Below are 17493 nucleotides of genomic sequence, written 5' to 3' on the forward strand. Positions count from 1 at the left end.
GGGAGGGAGGGGGTGAATGGAGAGGCAGAAGAAGGTGGAAAAGAGGGCGGGCCAGGTGCACTCTTGATCTTCCCTGGGAGCACGGTCTAGTCTGGCATTTCGATATTTAATTTGGGAGGTGGGAGGACGTACTTCCCAGGGCTCTGGGTGATAACCACCCGGGTCTTCTTTCGAAACATAGGAGCGATCTTAGGAGGTTCTGGAACTGGCGTTTCTTCAGTTTCCTCGCTACCTTCATGGTGGAGGTCGTAGGAGATGTTTCCATATTCTCTCAAAAACGGGCAGATTTCAAGCAGAAACTGACAGAAATCCTTGCGAATCCCAAACCACCCTGAAACAGAAGAAATGTACTTTCTCAAACACTAGCCTCCCCTGAATCTCAGGTTGCTTTTCTTTCCTGAAGAGAAGTTTTCCTTGTATAATGTACTGCTTTATCCTGATGTCTTAGAATGAAGCCTGAGCTAGGCCTTAATACCAACAAGGACCAGAAGGATGCCCTGCAGCTCTGTGGCTCTGTAGCTGGGGGTCCTGGACTGGCAGCCCCCAGGATGTCTCCCTGGGGCCTGTCAGGGATGCGATCTTGGGCCCTGGTCCAAACTTCCTGAACCAGAAACTCTGTGTCTGGGGGGGTGGGGGAGTGGGGTCTTGGGACTCTGATGGGTCCTCCAGTTTGAAAACTACTGCCCCAGTGAATCTCAAATGCCTATGGCACCTAGGCAATGTCAACCACTCAATCTTCCTGGCCCAGGAGAAAGGCATGTGCAACAAGAATGTCATCCAAGAAAAGGGTTTCTGTCACCCCTGGAGTCTGGGAAGACAATAGGTAATTGTAGGTCCAGGCCAGCAGGTGGCCTGAGCTCACAGGGCCACCTCAAAGCTCCTTCTCCAAGGCCTGTTCTTCCTGACTGCTACTGCTGCTAAGTCACTTCAGTCGTGTCTGACTCTGTGCGATCCCATAGACGGCGGCCCACCAGGCTCCCCCGTCCCTGGGATTCTCCAGGCAAGAACACTGGAGTGGGTTGCCATTTCTCTCTCCAATGCATGAAAGTGAAAAGTGAAAGTGAAGTCGCTCAGTCCTGTCCGACTAGTAGCGACCCCATGGACTGCAGCCTACCAGGATCCTCTGTCCATGGGATTTTCCAGGCAAGAGTACTGGAGTGGGGTGCCATTGCCTTCTCTGTCTTCCTGTCTGGGTACCACTAAACCATCAGGTCAGTGCTGGCTTTTCTTGGGTACAACATCTTAGTCACGTTAGCTTCGAGAAGGGTGTGCTCCAGGGTTACATGCAAAGGAGCTCAAGGACTAGTGAGGAGAGACTCTTATCAAAGAGCACTTCTAAACAGGTATCATTACAGTGGAGAGGGAGAGTGAGCGAGCCAGGAACCACTGCTGAGAGTCAGTGATATCAAGAATGATGCTGCCAAGAGTGAGGAAACAGATCCCAGAGGACGTCCAGAGTTTGGGAGATGATGCAGATTTTCACTGAATCTTCAGGAACCCCTGGCTAGAAGGGATAATGTTTTCCATGTCACAGTGAATGGACTCAGAGAGGCCACCCGCCATGCTCAGTTCTCCAGTCACAGGATTAACAGTGCTCCCTTTCCTGGAAGACTCTAGGTCTTCTCCCAGCTTTCCCAGGGAAACTCCTTGACTGGGGTCCTCAGGTTCGTTTTTTCATAGAGCAGGGCCACACACACACCCATATAGCCACACACCATTCAAGGACTTCTGAAATGCTAAGTACATACAGTGGTTTCCGCCTTTCTGTCCGAAGGTGGTTGCCATCAGAGTGATCAAAGAAAGCCAAAGGGGGACAAATATGGGAATACAGGAGAACGCATTGTGGCCGTCCAGCTTATGAACCAGCAGGATCTAAGGAAAGAGAAATGGTCAACGTTCTGTTGATGGAGCATCTGAAAACGGACCCTGTCTGAAGCCAGGCTGCCCACCCTCGTCAGGCCTCCTAAGGGGGAAAGGTCACCCCACAGGAGATAACGGAAACCCTCCATTCTGGGGGAAAGGATGAGAAGAGCTTTCACATGGCTCTGAAATTCAGGACAAAGCAGAATCCATCCACCTAGAAAATTTCCAACATCTGGCTTGTTATGGGAAACTCTTCCTGGTGTTTTTTTTTTTTCAGAGAAGTCAACAGTGCCCACTCTCTAATTCTCCACAGGGCTCAAATACCAAAACACCACATCCAACTTTCTCTTTCTAGAAGACAAACTGATACATTCAGATGCATGGTAGCGGGAAAGGTCCACTTCCCACTGCCAGTTCCCAGGCCTCCAAAGAAAGGCAGCTCCACTGTCCTGTACTCCTTCCAAACCCCGGGGGAACACAGTCTGCCAGAGAGCTTACCTCGAAAGTGAGGAGTGGCACAACGATGGTCATCCAGCTTAGTGCCATGGTGATGTGTGTCCTCCTCTGCTCTGCGATCACATCCATGGAGCGCAGGAACAGGACGGACCACACGATGTAGTAAAGGACCACCAGACACAGAAAGGACATGAGAATCCACAGGGGGACACACACGACCTGAGGGCAGGAGGAGAGAAGAAAGGTCTTTAGAGGAGGCACGGCTGACTTCATCTTGGATCTCTGCATGCAAGTGGGTGCCAGGCCTGGATGTGGCCAGTGTGTGAAGAGGATCCGCTGCTCCTGGTGGGATTCTCCGCAGCCGGGGCTACCCTCAAGGTGGAGAGCAGCCATTTCCCTGAATCTTGAGCTCACTCAGCTAGCCTGTGCTCTGCCCACCTCCCCTCCACCTGCCAAGGGTAGTGAGGCCGCCCCAGTTAACGAGCATGTCCCCTCTTCCCAGGCACTGCCCATCCTGTCAGGGGTTCTGTAGCCAGAGGCTGGGGATCATGCTCCCTGGCAACTCAGGCTGCCCAGGGGACCCAGGCCCTCCATGAACTTGTACACTGAGGCCAGGAGGCTTCCCTGCTGCCTCGCCCAGACGGGTTCTGTGTCTGTTGCTGTCACATCAGAAAGACTTCATTTTACCCCCCATATAAGCCCAGAAGATGAGTCCCGGGGGCCTCACTAAGCTCCCTCTGTTTGACCTTTTCCCCCTTCTCGATGGCCCCTTGGGTACATCTGTCGTCCCTTTGTTTTCTGTTGTGAAACAGTAAAATTGACTGTTTTCTATTGGTGGCCAGTTCCATGATGGTTCATACACGTATGTGTAGATCTGTGGGGCCTTGGGCGAGACAGAGGATAACTCCCTCACCATGCCACACTCCCTCATGCTCTGTCTTTGCTGTGTCACCAACTTCCTCCAACCCCAACCTCCAGAAGCCACTGCTCTGTCCTCTAACACAACACTTTTGTCTCTTCAAGAATGTGACAGAGATGGACTCATACAGCATGTCACCTTCCGAGGCTGCCTTCTCCCACTCAGCAGGACATCTTTGAGATGCTTCCAGGCTATTGTTGTCTATCTACTGGTCACTGCTGAGTGGTGCTCCACTGGATGGATGCACCCAAGCCTGTTTATCTGCTCACCCTGGGAAGGAAATGTGGGTGCTTTCCCGCTTTGGGCTGTTGCAAATGAAGTTGCTATCAACATTTGTGCCCAGGTTTCTGTGTGGTTGTACATTTTCATTTCTCCAAGGGAAACACCCAGGTTTGGCACTGCTAGGTCACATGGCAACTCTATATTTAACCTTATTAGAAATTGCCAAGACATTTTCCAGAGCGTCTATCCAGTTTGGCCTTTCTACCAGCAATGGGCAAATGTCCTCGTCCCTTGGTTCCACCCTAGCATACCTGGTACTGTTGCTATCTTTGCTATTTTGATAAAGGTATTGTGGCACCTCATTCTGGTTTTTATTTGCTTTTCCCTAGTAGGTAATGCTGTCCTTTACATGTGCATACTCACCATATGTCTATCTTCTTTGTGAATAGTTGGTTTAGTTAATTTTAAAGTTTTGTTGCTGAGGTTTTTAGTTTTAAGAGTTCTTTAGATGCTTTGGATATATGTCCTTGGTTACACATGTGTTTTATGATTATTTCCTCCTAGTCTGCAACCTGTTTTTCATTAATATTACTTTAATTTTAAGCTTCTTTTATGTACCTTGTTGTTGGTATCATTTCTGGGAACTCTTCACCTAACTCCAGATCCCAAAGACTGTCTCCTAACAGTTCTCTGGTTTTCACATTTCATTTTTAGATGTAGGACTTAAGCTGGACTCCTGAAGAGGCTGGACTTCCTGCATGGAGGTTTGCTGTGGTCTTCCTCCTAAAGGACATCTGGGGTCAGGCACAGTGGCCTGGCCCTCGTGGGTAGAACGTCAGTGAGTAGCCTCACTGGGCTTCTCTTGAACACTGTGGGAAACCTGCAGTCAGGCTGTTTTATCTGCTAGGATTTGCACAGCACTGGGGCAGGAAAAATTCCTTTGTTTATCTATAGAAAACATGCATAGTTTTTCCTAGTCTTTTTTTTTTCTGATTGTATCTTACACTCAAATTGTGGTCTTACTCAGATTTGTTTCTGCCATGGTACAAGAGAAGGCTCTGAGCCCAATTACCATTCTGCAGATACAGAACCCTGAAGCTATAAGATGGATGACTGAACAACAGTTTTTATTATGAATGTTTTATCCAAGACTTTAGGAAGAAGTGATAGATCTTATCTTTATTCATTATAAAGGCATCTTTTATTCTCTTATTTTCTTGTCTCCAAATGATTATTTTCTTTTTTCAGTATATTTTTCTACCTTTGTTTTTTTTTTTTTAGAGGTAAATCATGTTCATCACAGAAAATGTCTTGTGTACAAAAGTATACAACAAGCAGTGGAGGGACGGGATCCTAAACCCTGGCAAGACCTCATCTCACATAGGCAATGTAAGTCTTCTACCTTTTCTCTCATCTTCTTTCTATGTGTTACTAGTTGAAATTGTACTGTATTCTCTAATTTGCAGCTTGCTGAGAATGGATGGAGCCATTTACGTGTGTGTGTGTCTGTGTGTCTGTGTGTGTGTGTGTGTGTGTGTGTGGATGGAGCCATTTACGTGTGTATGTGTGTGTGTGTGTAGCTCCATCCATTCTCCTACCTATGTAAGCATAATCAGTTTTAACCAAAAGCCATTCATGGAAGTCAGAGGTCACTAGTGTGACTTAGACTTCATCCCTGGCAAAAGTATAAACAGGCACAGTTTTTTTTGAAAAAGGGAGTTGGCAGTGCAGTTTATATTTCAAAATCTCAAAAAGCTATTACTCTCTGGGCCAGTAATACTGCTTTTGGAGTCTTTCCTTAAAAAAAGCAGTGAAAAAAAAAAACAGGCAAAGATTTATCTAAACAAAATTATATGCTGCAGCATGATTTATAATTGTAAAAGCACTGGTAACAAGTTCAATATTCAGAAATGAGAGGACAGTCTGGTAAATGTATTTAAAGAATATTTTGTTATCAATTAAACTTTCAAAGTTATACATATAAAGAGCATTTATTGACATGGAAAACTGCTTATGATACAACATTAGAACAACAAAGCAGGATACTAAATTATAAATGCAGTATGATCTCAATTATCCTTATGAAACAATAAACCCCCAAACAAGGAAACAAAAACCACTAACTATGTTATCTCCCAGGGAATTATGGGTGATTATTATCCTATTACCTATGTTTATCTGTCTTTTCCAAGATTTCTATGATGAACATGAGTTTTATAACCAAAACAAGTTTATTCAAAGATTTAAAAAGTTACATACAAGCCAGGGCCAGTGAATGATCTTGTCCAGTCTTAAGGCAATGAATATAAACTGGAGAATGTTGACAGAACACAGGATTTCTAACTAAAAATGAAGAGAAGAATCAGTTAAACAAAGTAACAATTGTATTCAATACCACAGTTGTTTGGTTAACATTTTAAAAAGGCAATGCAAATTATAATGCAGCAAAAGTTTTATTACATCACACTTGGAACCTCCTGATTTTCAGCAGAGAGGAGCAAAGCAGTGCTGTGCCAAGGAGAAGCCTGGCTCTGGCCTTGTGTCCTGTCTTCTCTGCTCGGTGGCTGCTTGGCCCTTTAAGCTCGTCCATGCAGTGACCTGTTTCCAGGCTTGCAATCTGTAGAGGCAGTCTTTGCTGGACTCCCCAGCTCCCCTCCTGTCCCTGCCCACAAGCATCTATGTTAGGATGGTTCCTAACCATCACTGTCCTGCCTTCTTCTTGTGTTGGGACTCCGCCTGCACCCCACACTTTCCTTTCTGGATTCTGGAGGACCTTGTCACATCAAGATGCCACTCGTGGATGCTTTACTGCATCTTGAATCACGCCATGCCACGGATCCTTCCTGCAAGCACATGTTCAACTCATCTCCATTAGACATGAAATAACCCCAAGACCAAATGAACCCACACTTCTCTTTATCTAGTGCCCCTACCAGCCCTAGTTCTCTCCTTCCATCACCCCAGAGCTTTGTGAGACACTGTGGACACTGGAGTCTCCATGGCCTCCCCTGCCACTCCAAGCTCCAGGGTCCACTGTGCACCGGTCTCTGTTCCCACAACTACCTGGAAATTGCTTTCCTCTAGGTCCCCAGTCACTTCTGCAGCGTTGGGAACACTGCCACTGGCACCCGACTGGGCACTGCCACACCAAGTGACACTGCCCACCACTCTTCCCTTGTTGAGGAACCCAGTGTGTTTTCTTGCCAGCCTCCTGGTCTCTGATACTTCCCTGTCAGGTACCTTTTCCTCTCTTTAAATGGTGGCCCCTGAAGTCTGCCTTCTCTACCCACTGGAGAGACACAAACACAAACATGCATGATTCCTTGACTCTGTTGCTCCGTTCTCAGTGGGGAGCAGAGCTGGCCTCCACACCTCTGGCAGGCATGCCCTCCTCCTGCTCACTTCTGAAACCTCTGTCTCCACTGCAGCCTTCCTGCCAGGGCCCAGAGTCAGCTCTCCCTGAGGCACTTCAGTTGAAGGCCATCCCCTAGGGATTCAATCATCACCCATACCTGGCCTCCTTCACCCTGTGCCATAGGTTCCCATAGCCTCCTGTCTCACCAGGAGCCACTGCAGCCTGGATTCCCCAAATCAGGACATGGGCACACAGCTGCATTCCCTTCTCCATGCTCTAGGCTCAGTCACTGCCTGTGTCCTCCACCATGCAGACTTCTCTAGGGTCCCTAGCCCAGTCTCTGTCCCAGTGCCCCACAGGTGGCCCTCCTGCTGGCTCAAGCACTTGCTGCTCTTCAACAGCTCACCACCACCCACAGAATGAAAATCAAAGGACACTACCCAACCTGGCCCAGGTCTGCCCCAAAGCTCCCAGTTCCCTGGGCAGTTAGTGATTCAGCCATTCCTTCCAAGGCCTATGGGCAAAAAGAAACATCTAATGGTTCCACTGACTTAAGCCATTAGATCTAAAAGGAATACTGACATCCTAAGTAGCCCTCTATGGATTTTTGCACAGCACTGCCTTCTCATCACAGAGAAAGCCAACAACCTAGACTCTTCTATGACACCACTGAAATCAATGCAGTGTGACCTAACAATAAAACCCAAACTATGTGGAGCTAGTAGTTCACTGTGTGTCCCCACAGATGTCAGGGATCACTGCTTCTCCCTCAAAAATGCCCAATATCCCATGGTGCCCTGTGAGCACCCTGTGGTGCCCTGGGCAGCTGGGCACTACCTTGAAGACTAAGGACTGGCCCTTAGTCAGCCCAATCCCTCTCTACAGCCTCTCCCTTGTCCCTAGTTCCTTCATTTACACTTTATGCTCCATGCATTTTTTCTGTGGAAAAATACAAATAATGTAAAACTTACCATCTTAATTCTCTTTAAGGGTACAGTTTAACCATATTAAGTATATTCATATTACTACCATATGAGTATGGCTGTGAAACCATCACCAGGACTCTGCTTCTTGCAAAACCATACTGCAGTCATATCTGAGCCACTGGTTCACTTGACATGACAGACTTTCTTCTATGTCTATGGCTTCTTATGTGTTATTTCCTCTGCCTGAAAAATACCATCCCCTTTCCTTCCTGCACAGGGCACCCTGCCACACCCTGACTCCTCCTGCATGGCCCTGGAGGAGCCTAGGCCCACTAACCTCTAGCCAATGAGTACTCCTCCTCCTGGGACACAAAAACCAAGAAGGGGCTCAAGTCTTGGCACATGGTTTCTTCTCACAGGTAGACTGCCAAGAGTGTGACCCTATGAGTGACATATTTTCTAGAACTCTGCATTAGGAAAATACGGTTTCGTGCCTAGTATAGTTGTAGCCCTGGTATATGCTTTCATTTTCTAAGAAATAAAGTTCCAATTTTTTAGTTTTCTTTAACTTCTTCCTCAGCTCCCATCCAACAGTATTTACATAACTTTCTCAGTGCTTTTCAACCTGGGTAATGCTGCCTGCCTGGGGAGGAGCTAGGAAATGTGCACAGACCCTACTGGATGTGACAATAACCTGCGGGAGCACATCCACTAGTGTTTACTAGGCAGACATCAGCAGTAAGTGACCTGAAATGCAGGGGACAGTCCTGCTCAAGAAGACATTTCCTATCCCAAAGGACAACAGCATATCCAGCCCCCACTGAGAAACACTGCCCCAAATAGGCAAAATCTAGAATGTTTAATGTCAGTGGTTTTGTTTAATATATAAATGATTTTTAAACCATGGTATTGTTACTTCATTTGCTCAGATAATAGAAAAGAATGCAAAGCAAAAGAGGCATAAGGTGGAAAGGTAAGTGTGACTGGCTGGAAATGGCACCTTCAACAAATACACGGAATACATATTTGGGGGAAGTGCGGTAGGAGCCTGGAGCTCGTGTGGAAATCAGAGTTGAGAAATGCAGAATCAGGAAGTGAGAGCACAGAAGTGGCAGTGGAGGCAGGAAGTGTGAATGAGATCATTCAGAGGAAGTGTGCACAGTGAGGACAGATAATGCCCAAGGTTAGGATCCTGATATTGGGAAAGATTGAAGCCAGGAGGAGAAGGGGATGACAGAGGATGAGATGGTTGGATGGCATCACTGACTCGATGGACGTGAGTTTGAGCAAGCTCTGGGAGTTGCTGATGGACAGGGAAGCCTGGTGTGCTGCAGTCCATGGGGTCGCAAAGAGTCAGATACGACTGAGTGACTAAACTGAGGATCCTAAGAAACAGTGACTTGTGAGGAATAGAGGAAGAGGAATTCAGTGAAGAAGCTGAATACAGGCTGAGGTAGCCAGATTGGTGGAGGGACCCAGAGTGTCAGGACCTGCAGAGTGGTCAGTGAGATGAGGGCTCCAAAGGCCTTCAGATGAGGCTGCAGGACACGGGGGTGAGGCGTGGTGGTGCAGTGCCAAAGCAGGCAGCGTGGCTGTAGTACTTGGTTATTTAATCAAAAAATAGTCTAGGTATTGCTGTGAGGGTACTGACTTTAACTAAAGGACATTCCCCTTGATGGCATGGTTAGATCTCATCCAATCAGCTAAAGGGCCTTAGGAGCAAAGACCATGGTTTCCTGGAGAGGGAGAAATCCTGCTGAATCTCCAGCCCCCATAAGCACGTGAGCCAGCACCTTCCAATAATCCTCCTATGTGAACACCTATCTACATATCTGCAACTATATCTCCATCTGCATCTATCCTACTGGGTCTGTTTCTCAGGAGAAGCTGGCTGATCCAGGTGGACAGGGAAAGACATGAAGCAGGAAGAAGCCTGATGGTCTGGGTGTTTAAGTCAAGAAAGAGAAACATGATCATTTCCATTGTTTTTCGTTTCCTTATATACCATGATCTAGCATTAGTAATCAACCTCTTCTATCACAGTAACTGATCAAAAGATTCTGATTTTTGAACCTTCCTAAATATATGAAATCTTACCTCCAGTGACCTATCATGGCGAAAGCCCCAAACACAAGCTGCCACAGACACGGGGGAAACGAAGAAGAGCGGCATGAAGACCAGGAGCCAGAAGTGGCTGCCTCTCTCAATCCTGTCGCACACCAGCACTTCAAACATCAGCAGCAGCAAGTGAATGCCTACTGCAATTAGCATGGCCTTGAACTCCACACATGTTTCCCCTTCTGCTCTAAAGAGGGACAGAAGAAGAAGAAAAAAAACATCCTCAGTTCAGAATCTCCATAGGGAGCAAGCAGCCCATGTAACACCAACTTACATGGATACTCTGGACTGTATTTGTAAATCTGACAAAAGGCAAAGGGAAATCAGGTGGAAAGCTAAGCTAACATTCCTCTTTAAGGGGCAATCTCTCAAACATCAAAGAACTACTACATGACAAGCAATGAACATTTATAACCAAACCAGACTTAAGAGTTTTAACTGAATATTCTCAGAAGCAATACCACAGTTATTTCCTGACAGTGTACATTAACACTTTTGTTCATAAATTTAAATTCAACTACTTCCAAAATTATTTAAGCTATTGCTTCTAATGCTAACAGCTAACACATATCCCTTAAATTGCATGATTCCCATCTCTCAATGAATTAAAAACCATGTAAATCACATTTCATGCAATACAATTAAGAAAAACCTAGTTTTATTGCATAAGTGTCTGTTATATTTCAAGAAAATATAGCAACTGTTGTTAGGTGCTATTTTAAAATGCAAATCAAATTATGAATGTTATTTTCCTTCCTATTCCATTAGGATAAACTAACACCTGCAGATGCTAAAGAAGAGCCATTAAAATTGTTCTTTAAATCAGTTTAAGCTGCTTATGGATCATGCATGGATTTAATAGGTTAACAATTAAAACAATAATAAGGCCACTAATCAAGAAAATGGTTAAAAATGCATCTGCAAGGCCAACAATGCACCTAATTCAATATATAGGTGAACATCTGTGATGCATCATGTTGGTGTGACTTTAGGACACAGAGAAAATGAGATCAGAAGTTATATTCTGTAAGACCCAACAATGTTCCACTGGACAATGTTGATGCTAGAATGACCATGTCTGTACATTCAGGACATTCAACTACACACATACAATTCCTTTTGTTAAGGGAATTTTGAAAGGTATCTTAAACCAAAAGAGAAAAGGTCAAACAGTTTCTAAACAACTAGTGGAACTTAAACTGTTTAGCAATTTCACTTTTCATTCTTTGAGTAGCAAAGGTTGTTGTTCAGTCACTAGGTTGTGTCTGACTCTTTGTGACCCTAAGGACTGCAGCATGCCAGGCTCCTCTACCCCTTACTATCTCCTGGAGTTTGCTCAAACTCATGTCCATTGAGTTGGTGATGCTATTTAATTGACTCATTAGAAAAGACCCTGATGCTAGGAAAGATTAAAGGCAAAAGGAGAAGGGGGCAGCAGAGAATGAGCAAACATTCAGTTCAGTTCAGTTCAGTCACTCAGTCGTGTCCAACTCTTTGCGACCCCATGAATCGCAGCACGCCAGGCCTCCCTGCCCATCACCAACTCCCGGAGTTCACTCAGACTCACGTCCATCGAGTCAGTGATGCCATCCAGCCATCTCATCCTCTGTCGTCCCCTTCTCCTCCTACCCCCAATCCCTCCCAGCATCAAAGTCTTTTCCAATGAGTCAACTCTTCGCATGAGGTGGACAAAGTAGAGCAAACATTAGATATCTGAAAATATCTCATTAAAAAAAAAAAAAGATTTGTGGCCACACAGGTAATCTTAAAAAAAAAAAAAACTAAGAAATTATAAAAATCTAAGTTATACACTAATGTCCCCCATCTGCTAAGGCTCTCTGTGTGGCTATTTTCAAGTTCTTAGCTACATATGTGGTAACATATTTTAGATGATCTAAATCTTATTTTTAAAGTTCATAATGAAGATTTAAACAAGTCGAGATGGTCCCAACGTATATACTTTTCTCATATGAGCAGCTGCATGTGTCCTCCTCTTCTCTCCCCGCCTGCCTACTGGGCATTCTGTCACTCCTTATCTGCCTGGTGACGGTTTAGAATAGCTCCCCTCAAGTCTCCCCTTTTCCTTTCCCAAGTGGCAGACTTTGCAAGGGAGAGCAGAGAGACTCTGGTGGGCCCCAGCAGCAGCAGGATGTGCACTGGAGTTAAGCCCATGACAGGAACTTGGACTGACTGAGGCATCCAAGAAGAAAGGTGTGAGGGGAGGCGGTGAAGGTAAAGAGGACACCTTTTCCTGGCCCCCAGGGCTCTATTCTCCTTCACAGCATCTGGGCCTCATCTTTTCCTGTCTCAGGGCCTCACTGTGTCCTGGCCAAGCTGCTTCCCCCACAGCACTAATAGGCCTAAAATCCCAGGACTAGGAGATTGGGGTAAGGGGAGACACAGTTCCAGAAATTAATGGAGAAGGGTATATCCCTGATGGCCAAAACTAGAACTTTGATTTGTAGAACTGCTCCTACAAATATGATGGTTTCATACCTCCTTGTCTAGCATGGTGTAACGGTTCTATATTTTGGATGCATTTTAGATTACATAAACTTTTGTGGGCTGGCTAGGAATTTAAGCACCTAAAATAACAGTCCTTTTGTTTAACAATGGCTATCAAACACTTACTTTTTAAAAACTTAGAATAGAAATAAGCTTGCTTATATTATAGCTCTTCTAAAAACTCTGACAGGTAGAAAAGAAAATACTCCTTACTTTATGAGAAGTGAAAAACAAGATACCTCCCCCTGCACCTGCCCAGGGTAGAGACCAACAGGTTTTATAAAGCAGTATTACCGATACTGGGGATTTCGTGCCCAGACTCCAGTTCCAACTGAGGCTCCAACAATGACCATTAACTTCCACAGCCATATTGGAGCAAAAACAGCCCAGTAACTCCACTGAATGATGCCATCTAGACGAAGGGCCAGCAACACAGAGAACAGCAGTAGACAGGCATAGATGAGGAATTTACTAGAAGAAAAACAAAACAAAGAAGATTCACATTACAAATAGGCGATATTAAAATGAGGTGTGATAACAGCATTACTTTTTAGCATGTGAAAAGAATCACCAATTCAATAATCATATATTGAAAATTCTATGTAGAAGACATACTGTTGTTAGAGGATAAAAGAAATATAAAGAAGACTAAAACAAGTTCCCTGCTTTCCAGGGCTTCCTGGTAAGAGAAGTACATACAGAAACATATATAACATGCATATGTCAGAATGATTCTATGGGTAGAATGTGATGACAGCCCACAGAGGAAACATGGATTCTGTCGGGGGGACTGGGAAGCAGAGAAATGATAAGCCTGAAGCTGGTCTGGAGGACACACGGAAAGCTACCAGGCAGGAAAGGATATGAGATGAGGAAGCATTCCAAGCAGAAGGAACTAGCCATCCAGACATAGAGACTGGAAAAAGTTGACAATTCAAGATATGGTCAAGTTGTGTCACTTATTATTTGATTCTATTTTTTAAAAAGTAGCCTCCTGCCATATTCATATACAGTTTTAATCCATGTGTTAGTCTTTTGGTGACTGAATTATACACATACATACACTCATATTTTACATAAAACACACTTCAGACTTCATGAAGAGGGTGTTTTAAAAATATTAATTAGAAATTACATTGTTAAGGACTTCTACTTACAACTTTGGTAGAATAAGAGGAATGGAGTTTTCCCTCCCACCTTAAAAAGAAACTGGATGAAATATATGAAATAACAGTTTTCAAACAATGGGCAACAGGCAGTGAAGGACCATGATGGCAGAAAGAAATTAAAAAAAAAAAAAAGAAAAGAAAATACACTCTATCAATGCCCCAACTTACTGCCTGGAGACAAATTCCAGACTGCAGAAGAAGGCAGTTAAAATCTAACCCTACTGCCAATTACATCAAATGTAAATATTCTCTGTGTGTGTGAAAGTCGCAGTCATGTCCAACTCTTTGCGACCCCATGAACTGTAGCCCACCAGGCTCCTCTGACCATGGAATTCTCCAGGCAAGAACACTGGAGCGGGTTGCCATTTCCTACTTCAGGAGATCTTCCTGAGCCAATGCTTAGTAGAAAAGATCTCAAGTCAACAATCTATGATCCACCTTAAGAAACTAGGAAGAGAAGGAAATTTTTTAAAAATGAATGGAAATCAATAATAAATATATACACAAATATCAATGAACTACATAAGAAAGATGTTAGAGAAAAATCAATGAAATTAAAAGCTGGTTCTTTGAAAAGATTTAAAAAAAAAAAAAAAACAGAGACATTATTTTGCTGACAAAGGTCCATCTAGTCAAAACTATGGTTTTTCCAGTAGTCATGTATGGATGTGAGAGTTGGACCATAAAGAAAACTGAGTGCCAAAGAATTGATGCTTTTGAACTGTGGTGTTGGAGAAGACTCTTGAGAGTCCCTTGGACTGCAAGGAGATCCAACCAGTCAATCCTATAGGAAATCAGTCCTAAATATTCTTTGGAAGGACTGATGCTGAAGCTGAAACTCCAATACTTTGGCCACCTGATGCGAAGAGTTGACTCACTGGAAAAGACCCTGATTCTGGGAACAACTGAAGGCAGGAGAAGGGGATGACAGAGGATGAGATGGTTGGATGGCATCACCGACTCAATGGACATGAATATGTGCAGGGTCCGGGGGCTGGTGATGGACAGGGAAGCCTGGTGTGCTGCAGTCCATGGGGTTGCAAAGAGTCGGACACGACTGAGTGACTGAACTGAGCTGACAGCTAGAGTGATCAGGAAAAAAACAGTAAACATGAATTACTAATACCAGGAATGAAATCAGGGACATCATGACAAATCCTACAGGTATTAGAAGTGGATGTTATGAACAGCTTCAAGCAAGCAAATTTCTTGAAATAAAGTTCACACAAGAAGAAATACTTTCATATTTCTATATCTATTTAAAGAACAACAGAAACTGTAGTTAGAATCAGTCTCACAAAAAAATGCCAGGCCCAGACAAAATCTACCAAACACATAAGGAAGAAATAGTACCAATTTTTCACAAACTCTTGCAGAAAAAGATGAGAGAGGAACATTTCCCAATTTATTTTATGAAGCTACTAGCATTACCCTGATACTCAAACCTGACCAAGAAAGAAAACTACAAACCAATATCCTTCATACAAGACAGATGCAAAACCCCTAAAAAACAGGAAATTGTATCCAACAATATATAGAAAGAATACTGCATTATGACTAAGTGTGGTTTAGCCAGGACTGCAAGTTTGGCTTAACATTTGAAATCAATGTAATTCACTGTATTAATAGAATGAAAAAGAGAAGCCATATGATTATTTTAATAGTTCCAGAAGAAACATTTGACATAACTCACTACTCATTCAAGATAAAATCTCTAAGCAAATTAGGAATAGAGGGGTATCTAGAAAAAACCTGACAGTCTCCTTCAGTGTCTGCTGCCGAGGGCTCTGGGCCTTTGGACTTGGACTTCCCTGGTGGCTCAGCTGGTACAGAATCCGCCTGCAATGCAGAAGACCTGGGTTCAATCCCTGGGTTGGGAAGATCCCCTGGAGAAGGGAACAGCTACCCACTCCAGTATTCTGGCCTCGAGAATTCCATGGACTGTATGGTCCATGGGTTGCAAAGAGTCGGACACGACTGAGCAACTTTCATGTTTAGAAAAAACCTAGTTAAAAATGCTTAGTGGTGAAAGACTAAATACTTTCCCCCTAAAACGGTAAACAAGAAGTATGTCCACTTCAATACAACTATTCAACACTGTACTGGAAGCCCTAATCACAAATATAATACAAGAAAAGAAATAAAAAGGATAAAGATTTGGAAAGGAAGGACTGAATCTAATATTTGCAGACAATGTGACTGTCTATGTAGAAAATCCTAAGTACTCGACCAAAAAAGCTACCAAACCTAATTAGTGAATTTAGTAAAGCTGCAGGATACAAGGTAAATAAATGAAAACATTTACTGCATTTCTATATGCTAGCAATGAGAAAATGGACACAGATTTTTAAAAACTATAATTTACTGCAACTTTCCTATAAACAATAATATTTAAAATCAGAAGTTTATGAAAAAACTACCATTTCCAACAGTATCAAAGTATGAAATACCTAAAGACAAATTTAACAAAATATCTTCAAGATTTAGATTCTGAAATCTAACAAACACTGCCAAAAAAATTTTGTAGCTTTGCTAAGTTGCTTCAGTCATATCTGACTCTTTGTGACCCCATGGACTGCAGCCTGCCAGGCTTCTCTGTCCATGGGATTCCCCAGGCAAGAATACTGGAGTGGGTTGTCATTTCCTTCTCCAGGGGATCTTCCCCACCCAGGGATCGAACCCTCACATGTCTCTTGTGTCTCCTGCACTGGCAGGAGAGTTCTTTACCACTAGTACTACCCGAGAAGTCTTAAAATTAAAGATCTAAACAAATAGAGAGATCCATCATTTTTACAGATTAAAAAATTCAATACTGTTAAAATTTATATCCTCTATTCATTTCCTATGGTTGCTATAACAAATTACCATGAACATGATGGTTTAAAACAACACACATTTATTCTCTTATAGTTCTGCAGGCTAAAGGTCCAAAATGAGGTTCACTAGGTTAAAACTAAGGTGTCAGCAGAGCCATGCTCCCTCCAGAGACTAGGAGAGAATCCTTTCCTTGCCTTTTCAAGTTTTTAGAGCTGTATTCCCTGTACGTCTTTGAGCTCCTTCCTCCATTATTAATATCAGAAGGGCAGCATCTTCAAATCTCTTTCTCTGCTTCAATCACATTGTCTTCTCTTTATAGTATCTCCTCTGCCTCCTTCTTATATGGAAACCCATGAACATATTTAGAGCCCACCTGGATAAACCAGGATATTCTCCCATCTCAAGATCTGTAATTTAATCATATCTTTTGCCACATAAGGTAATATTCACCTTTTTGCCAGAGAAGGTAATATACACAGGTTCCCTGGATTAGTAAGTAGATATCTTTAAGGGACATTATTTAGCCTACCATACTCATCACGTTATTTTGAAGATCAATGCAAAGTCCCATTTGCTTATTTATGCTTTTGTTTCTTCTGCTTGAGGAGACATATTAAAAAAATATTGCTAAGACTGATGTCAAAGAGCATACTACCTATGTTTTCTTTGAGGAGTTTTATGGTTTTGGGTCTTATATTTAAGTTGTTAATCCAAATTGAGTTCCTTTCTGTATATGGTATGAGGAAGTAGTCTAGTTTGATAATATCTGACATCTGTCAAAATGACTATTATCAAAAGGACAAACAGATAACAAGTGTTGGCGACGATGTAGAAAAAAAGGAATCCACATGCAATGTTGGCAAGAATGTAAACTGATGCAGCCATTATGAAAAATGGTATGAAGGGTCCTTAAAAACTTAAAAATAGAACTATTATGTACTCCAGCAATTCGACTCCTGGGGATTTATCTGAAGAAAAAAAACAGTAATTCGAAAAGATGTATGTACCCCTATGTTTACAGCAACCTTATTTACAATAGCTAAAATATACCTAAGTGGCAACCTAAGTGCTATGAAGAGATGACTGTTTAATGAACATGGGGGAAGTGTGTGTGTGTGTGTGTGTGTGTGTGTGTGTGTGTGT

The 17493-nt window shown here is 43.3% G+C and overlaps 1 protein-coding gene and 1 long non-coding RNA gene across 2 annotated transcripts in view; both read right to left on the minus strand.

The window, feature by feature from the left end:
* Nucleotides 1–17493, minus strand: part of TMEM185A (transmembrane protein 185A) — a 46675-nt gene continuing 29182 nt past the window's right edge. Inside the window, exons 2-7 of the mRNA XM_040265418.1 lie at nucleotides 12659–12835; nucleotides 9839–10046; nucleotides 5720–5803; nucleotides 2362–2538; nucleotides 1749–1872; nucleotides 1–331 (exon numbers count right to left, since the gene is read on the minus strand). Coding sequence (XP_040121352.1) covers nucleotides 87–331; nucleotides 1749–1872; nucleotides 2362–2538; nucleotides 5720–5803; nucleotides 9839–10046; nucleotides 12659–12835 — 1015 coding nt within the window. The 3' untranslated portion in view covers nucleotides 1–86. The remainder of the gene's footprint in view (nucleotides 332–1748; nucleotides 1873–2361; nucleotides 2539–5719; nucleotides 5804–9838; nucleotides 10047–12658; nucleotides 12836–17493) is intronic.
* LOC120881769 lies at nucleotides 4451–5710 on the minus strand. The gene is made up of 2 exons (XR_005725337.1): nucleotides 5017–5710; nucleotides 4451–4974 (listed from the first exon to the last, which is right to left on the minus strand). It is a non-coding gene; the product is annotated as an uncharacterized LOC120881769 (long non-coding RNA).

This window comes from Oryx dammah, unplaced genomic scaffold (assembly GCF_014754425.2).
Source record: "Oryx dammah isolate SB20612 unplaced genomic scaffold, SCBI_Odam_1.1 HiC_scaffold_23, whole genome shotgun sequence".
Classification (NCBI taxonomy): Eukaryota; Metazoa; Chordata; class Mammalia; order Artiodactyla; family Bovidae; genus Oryx; species Oryx dammah.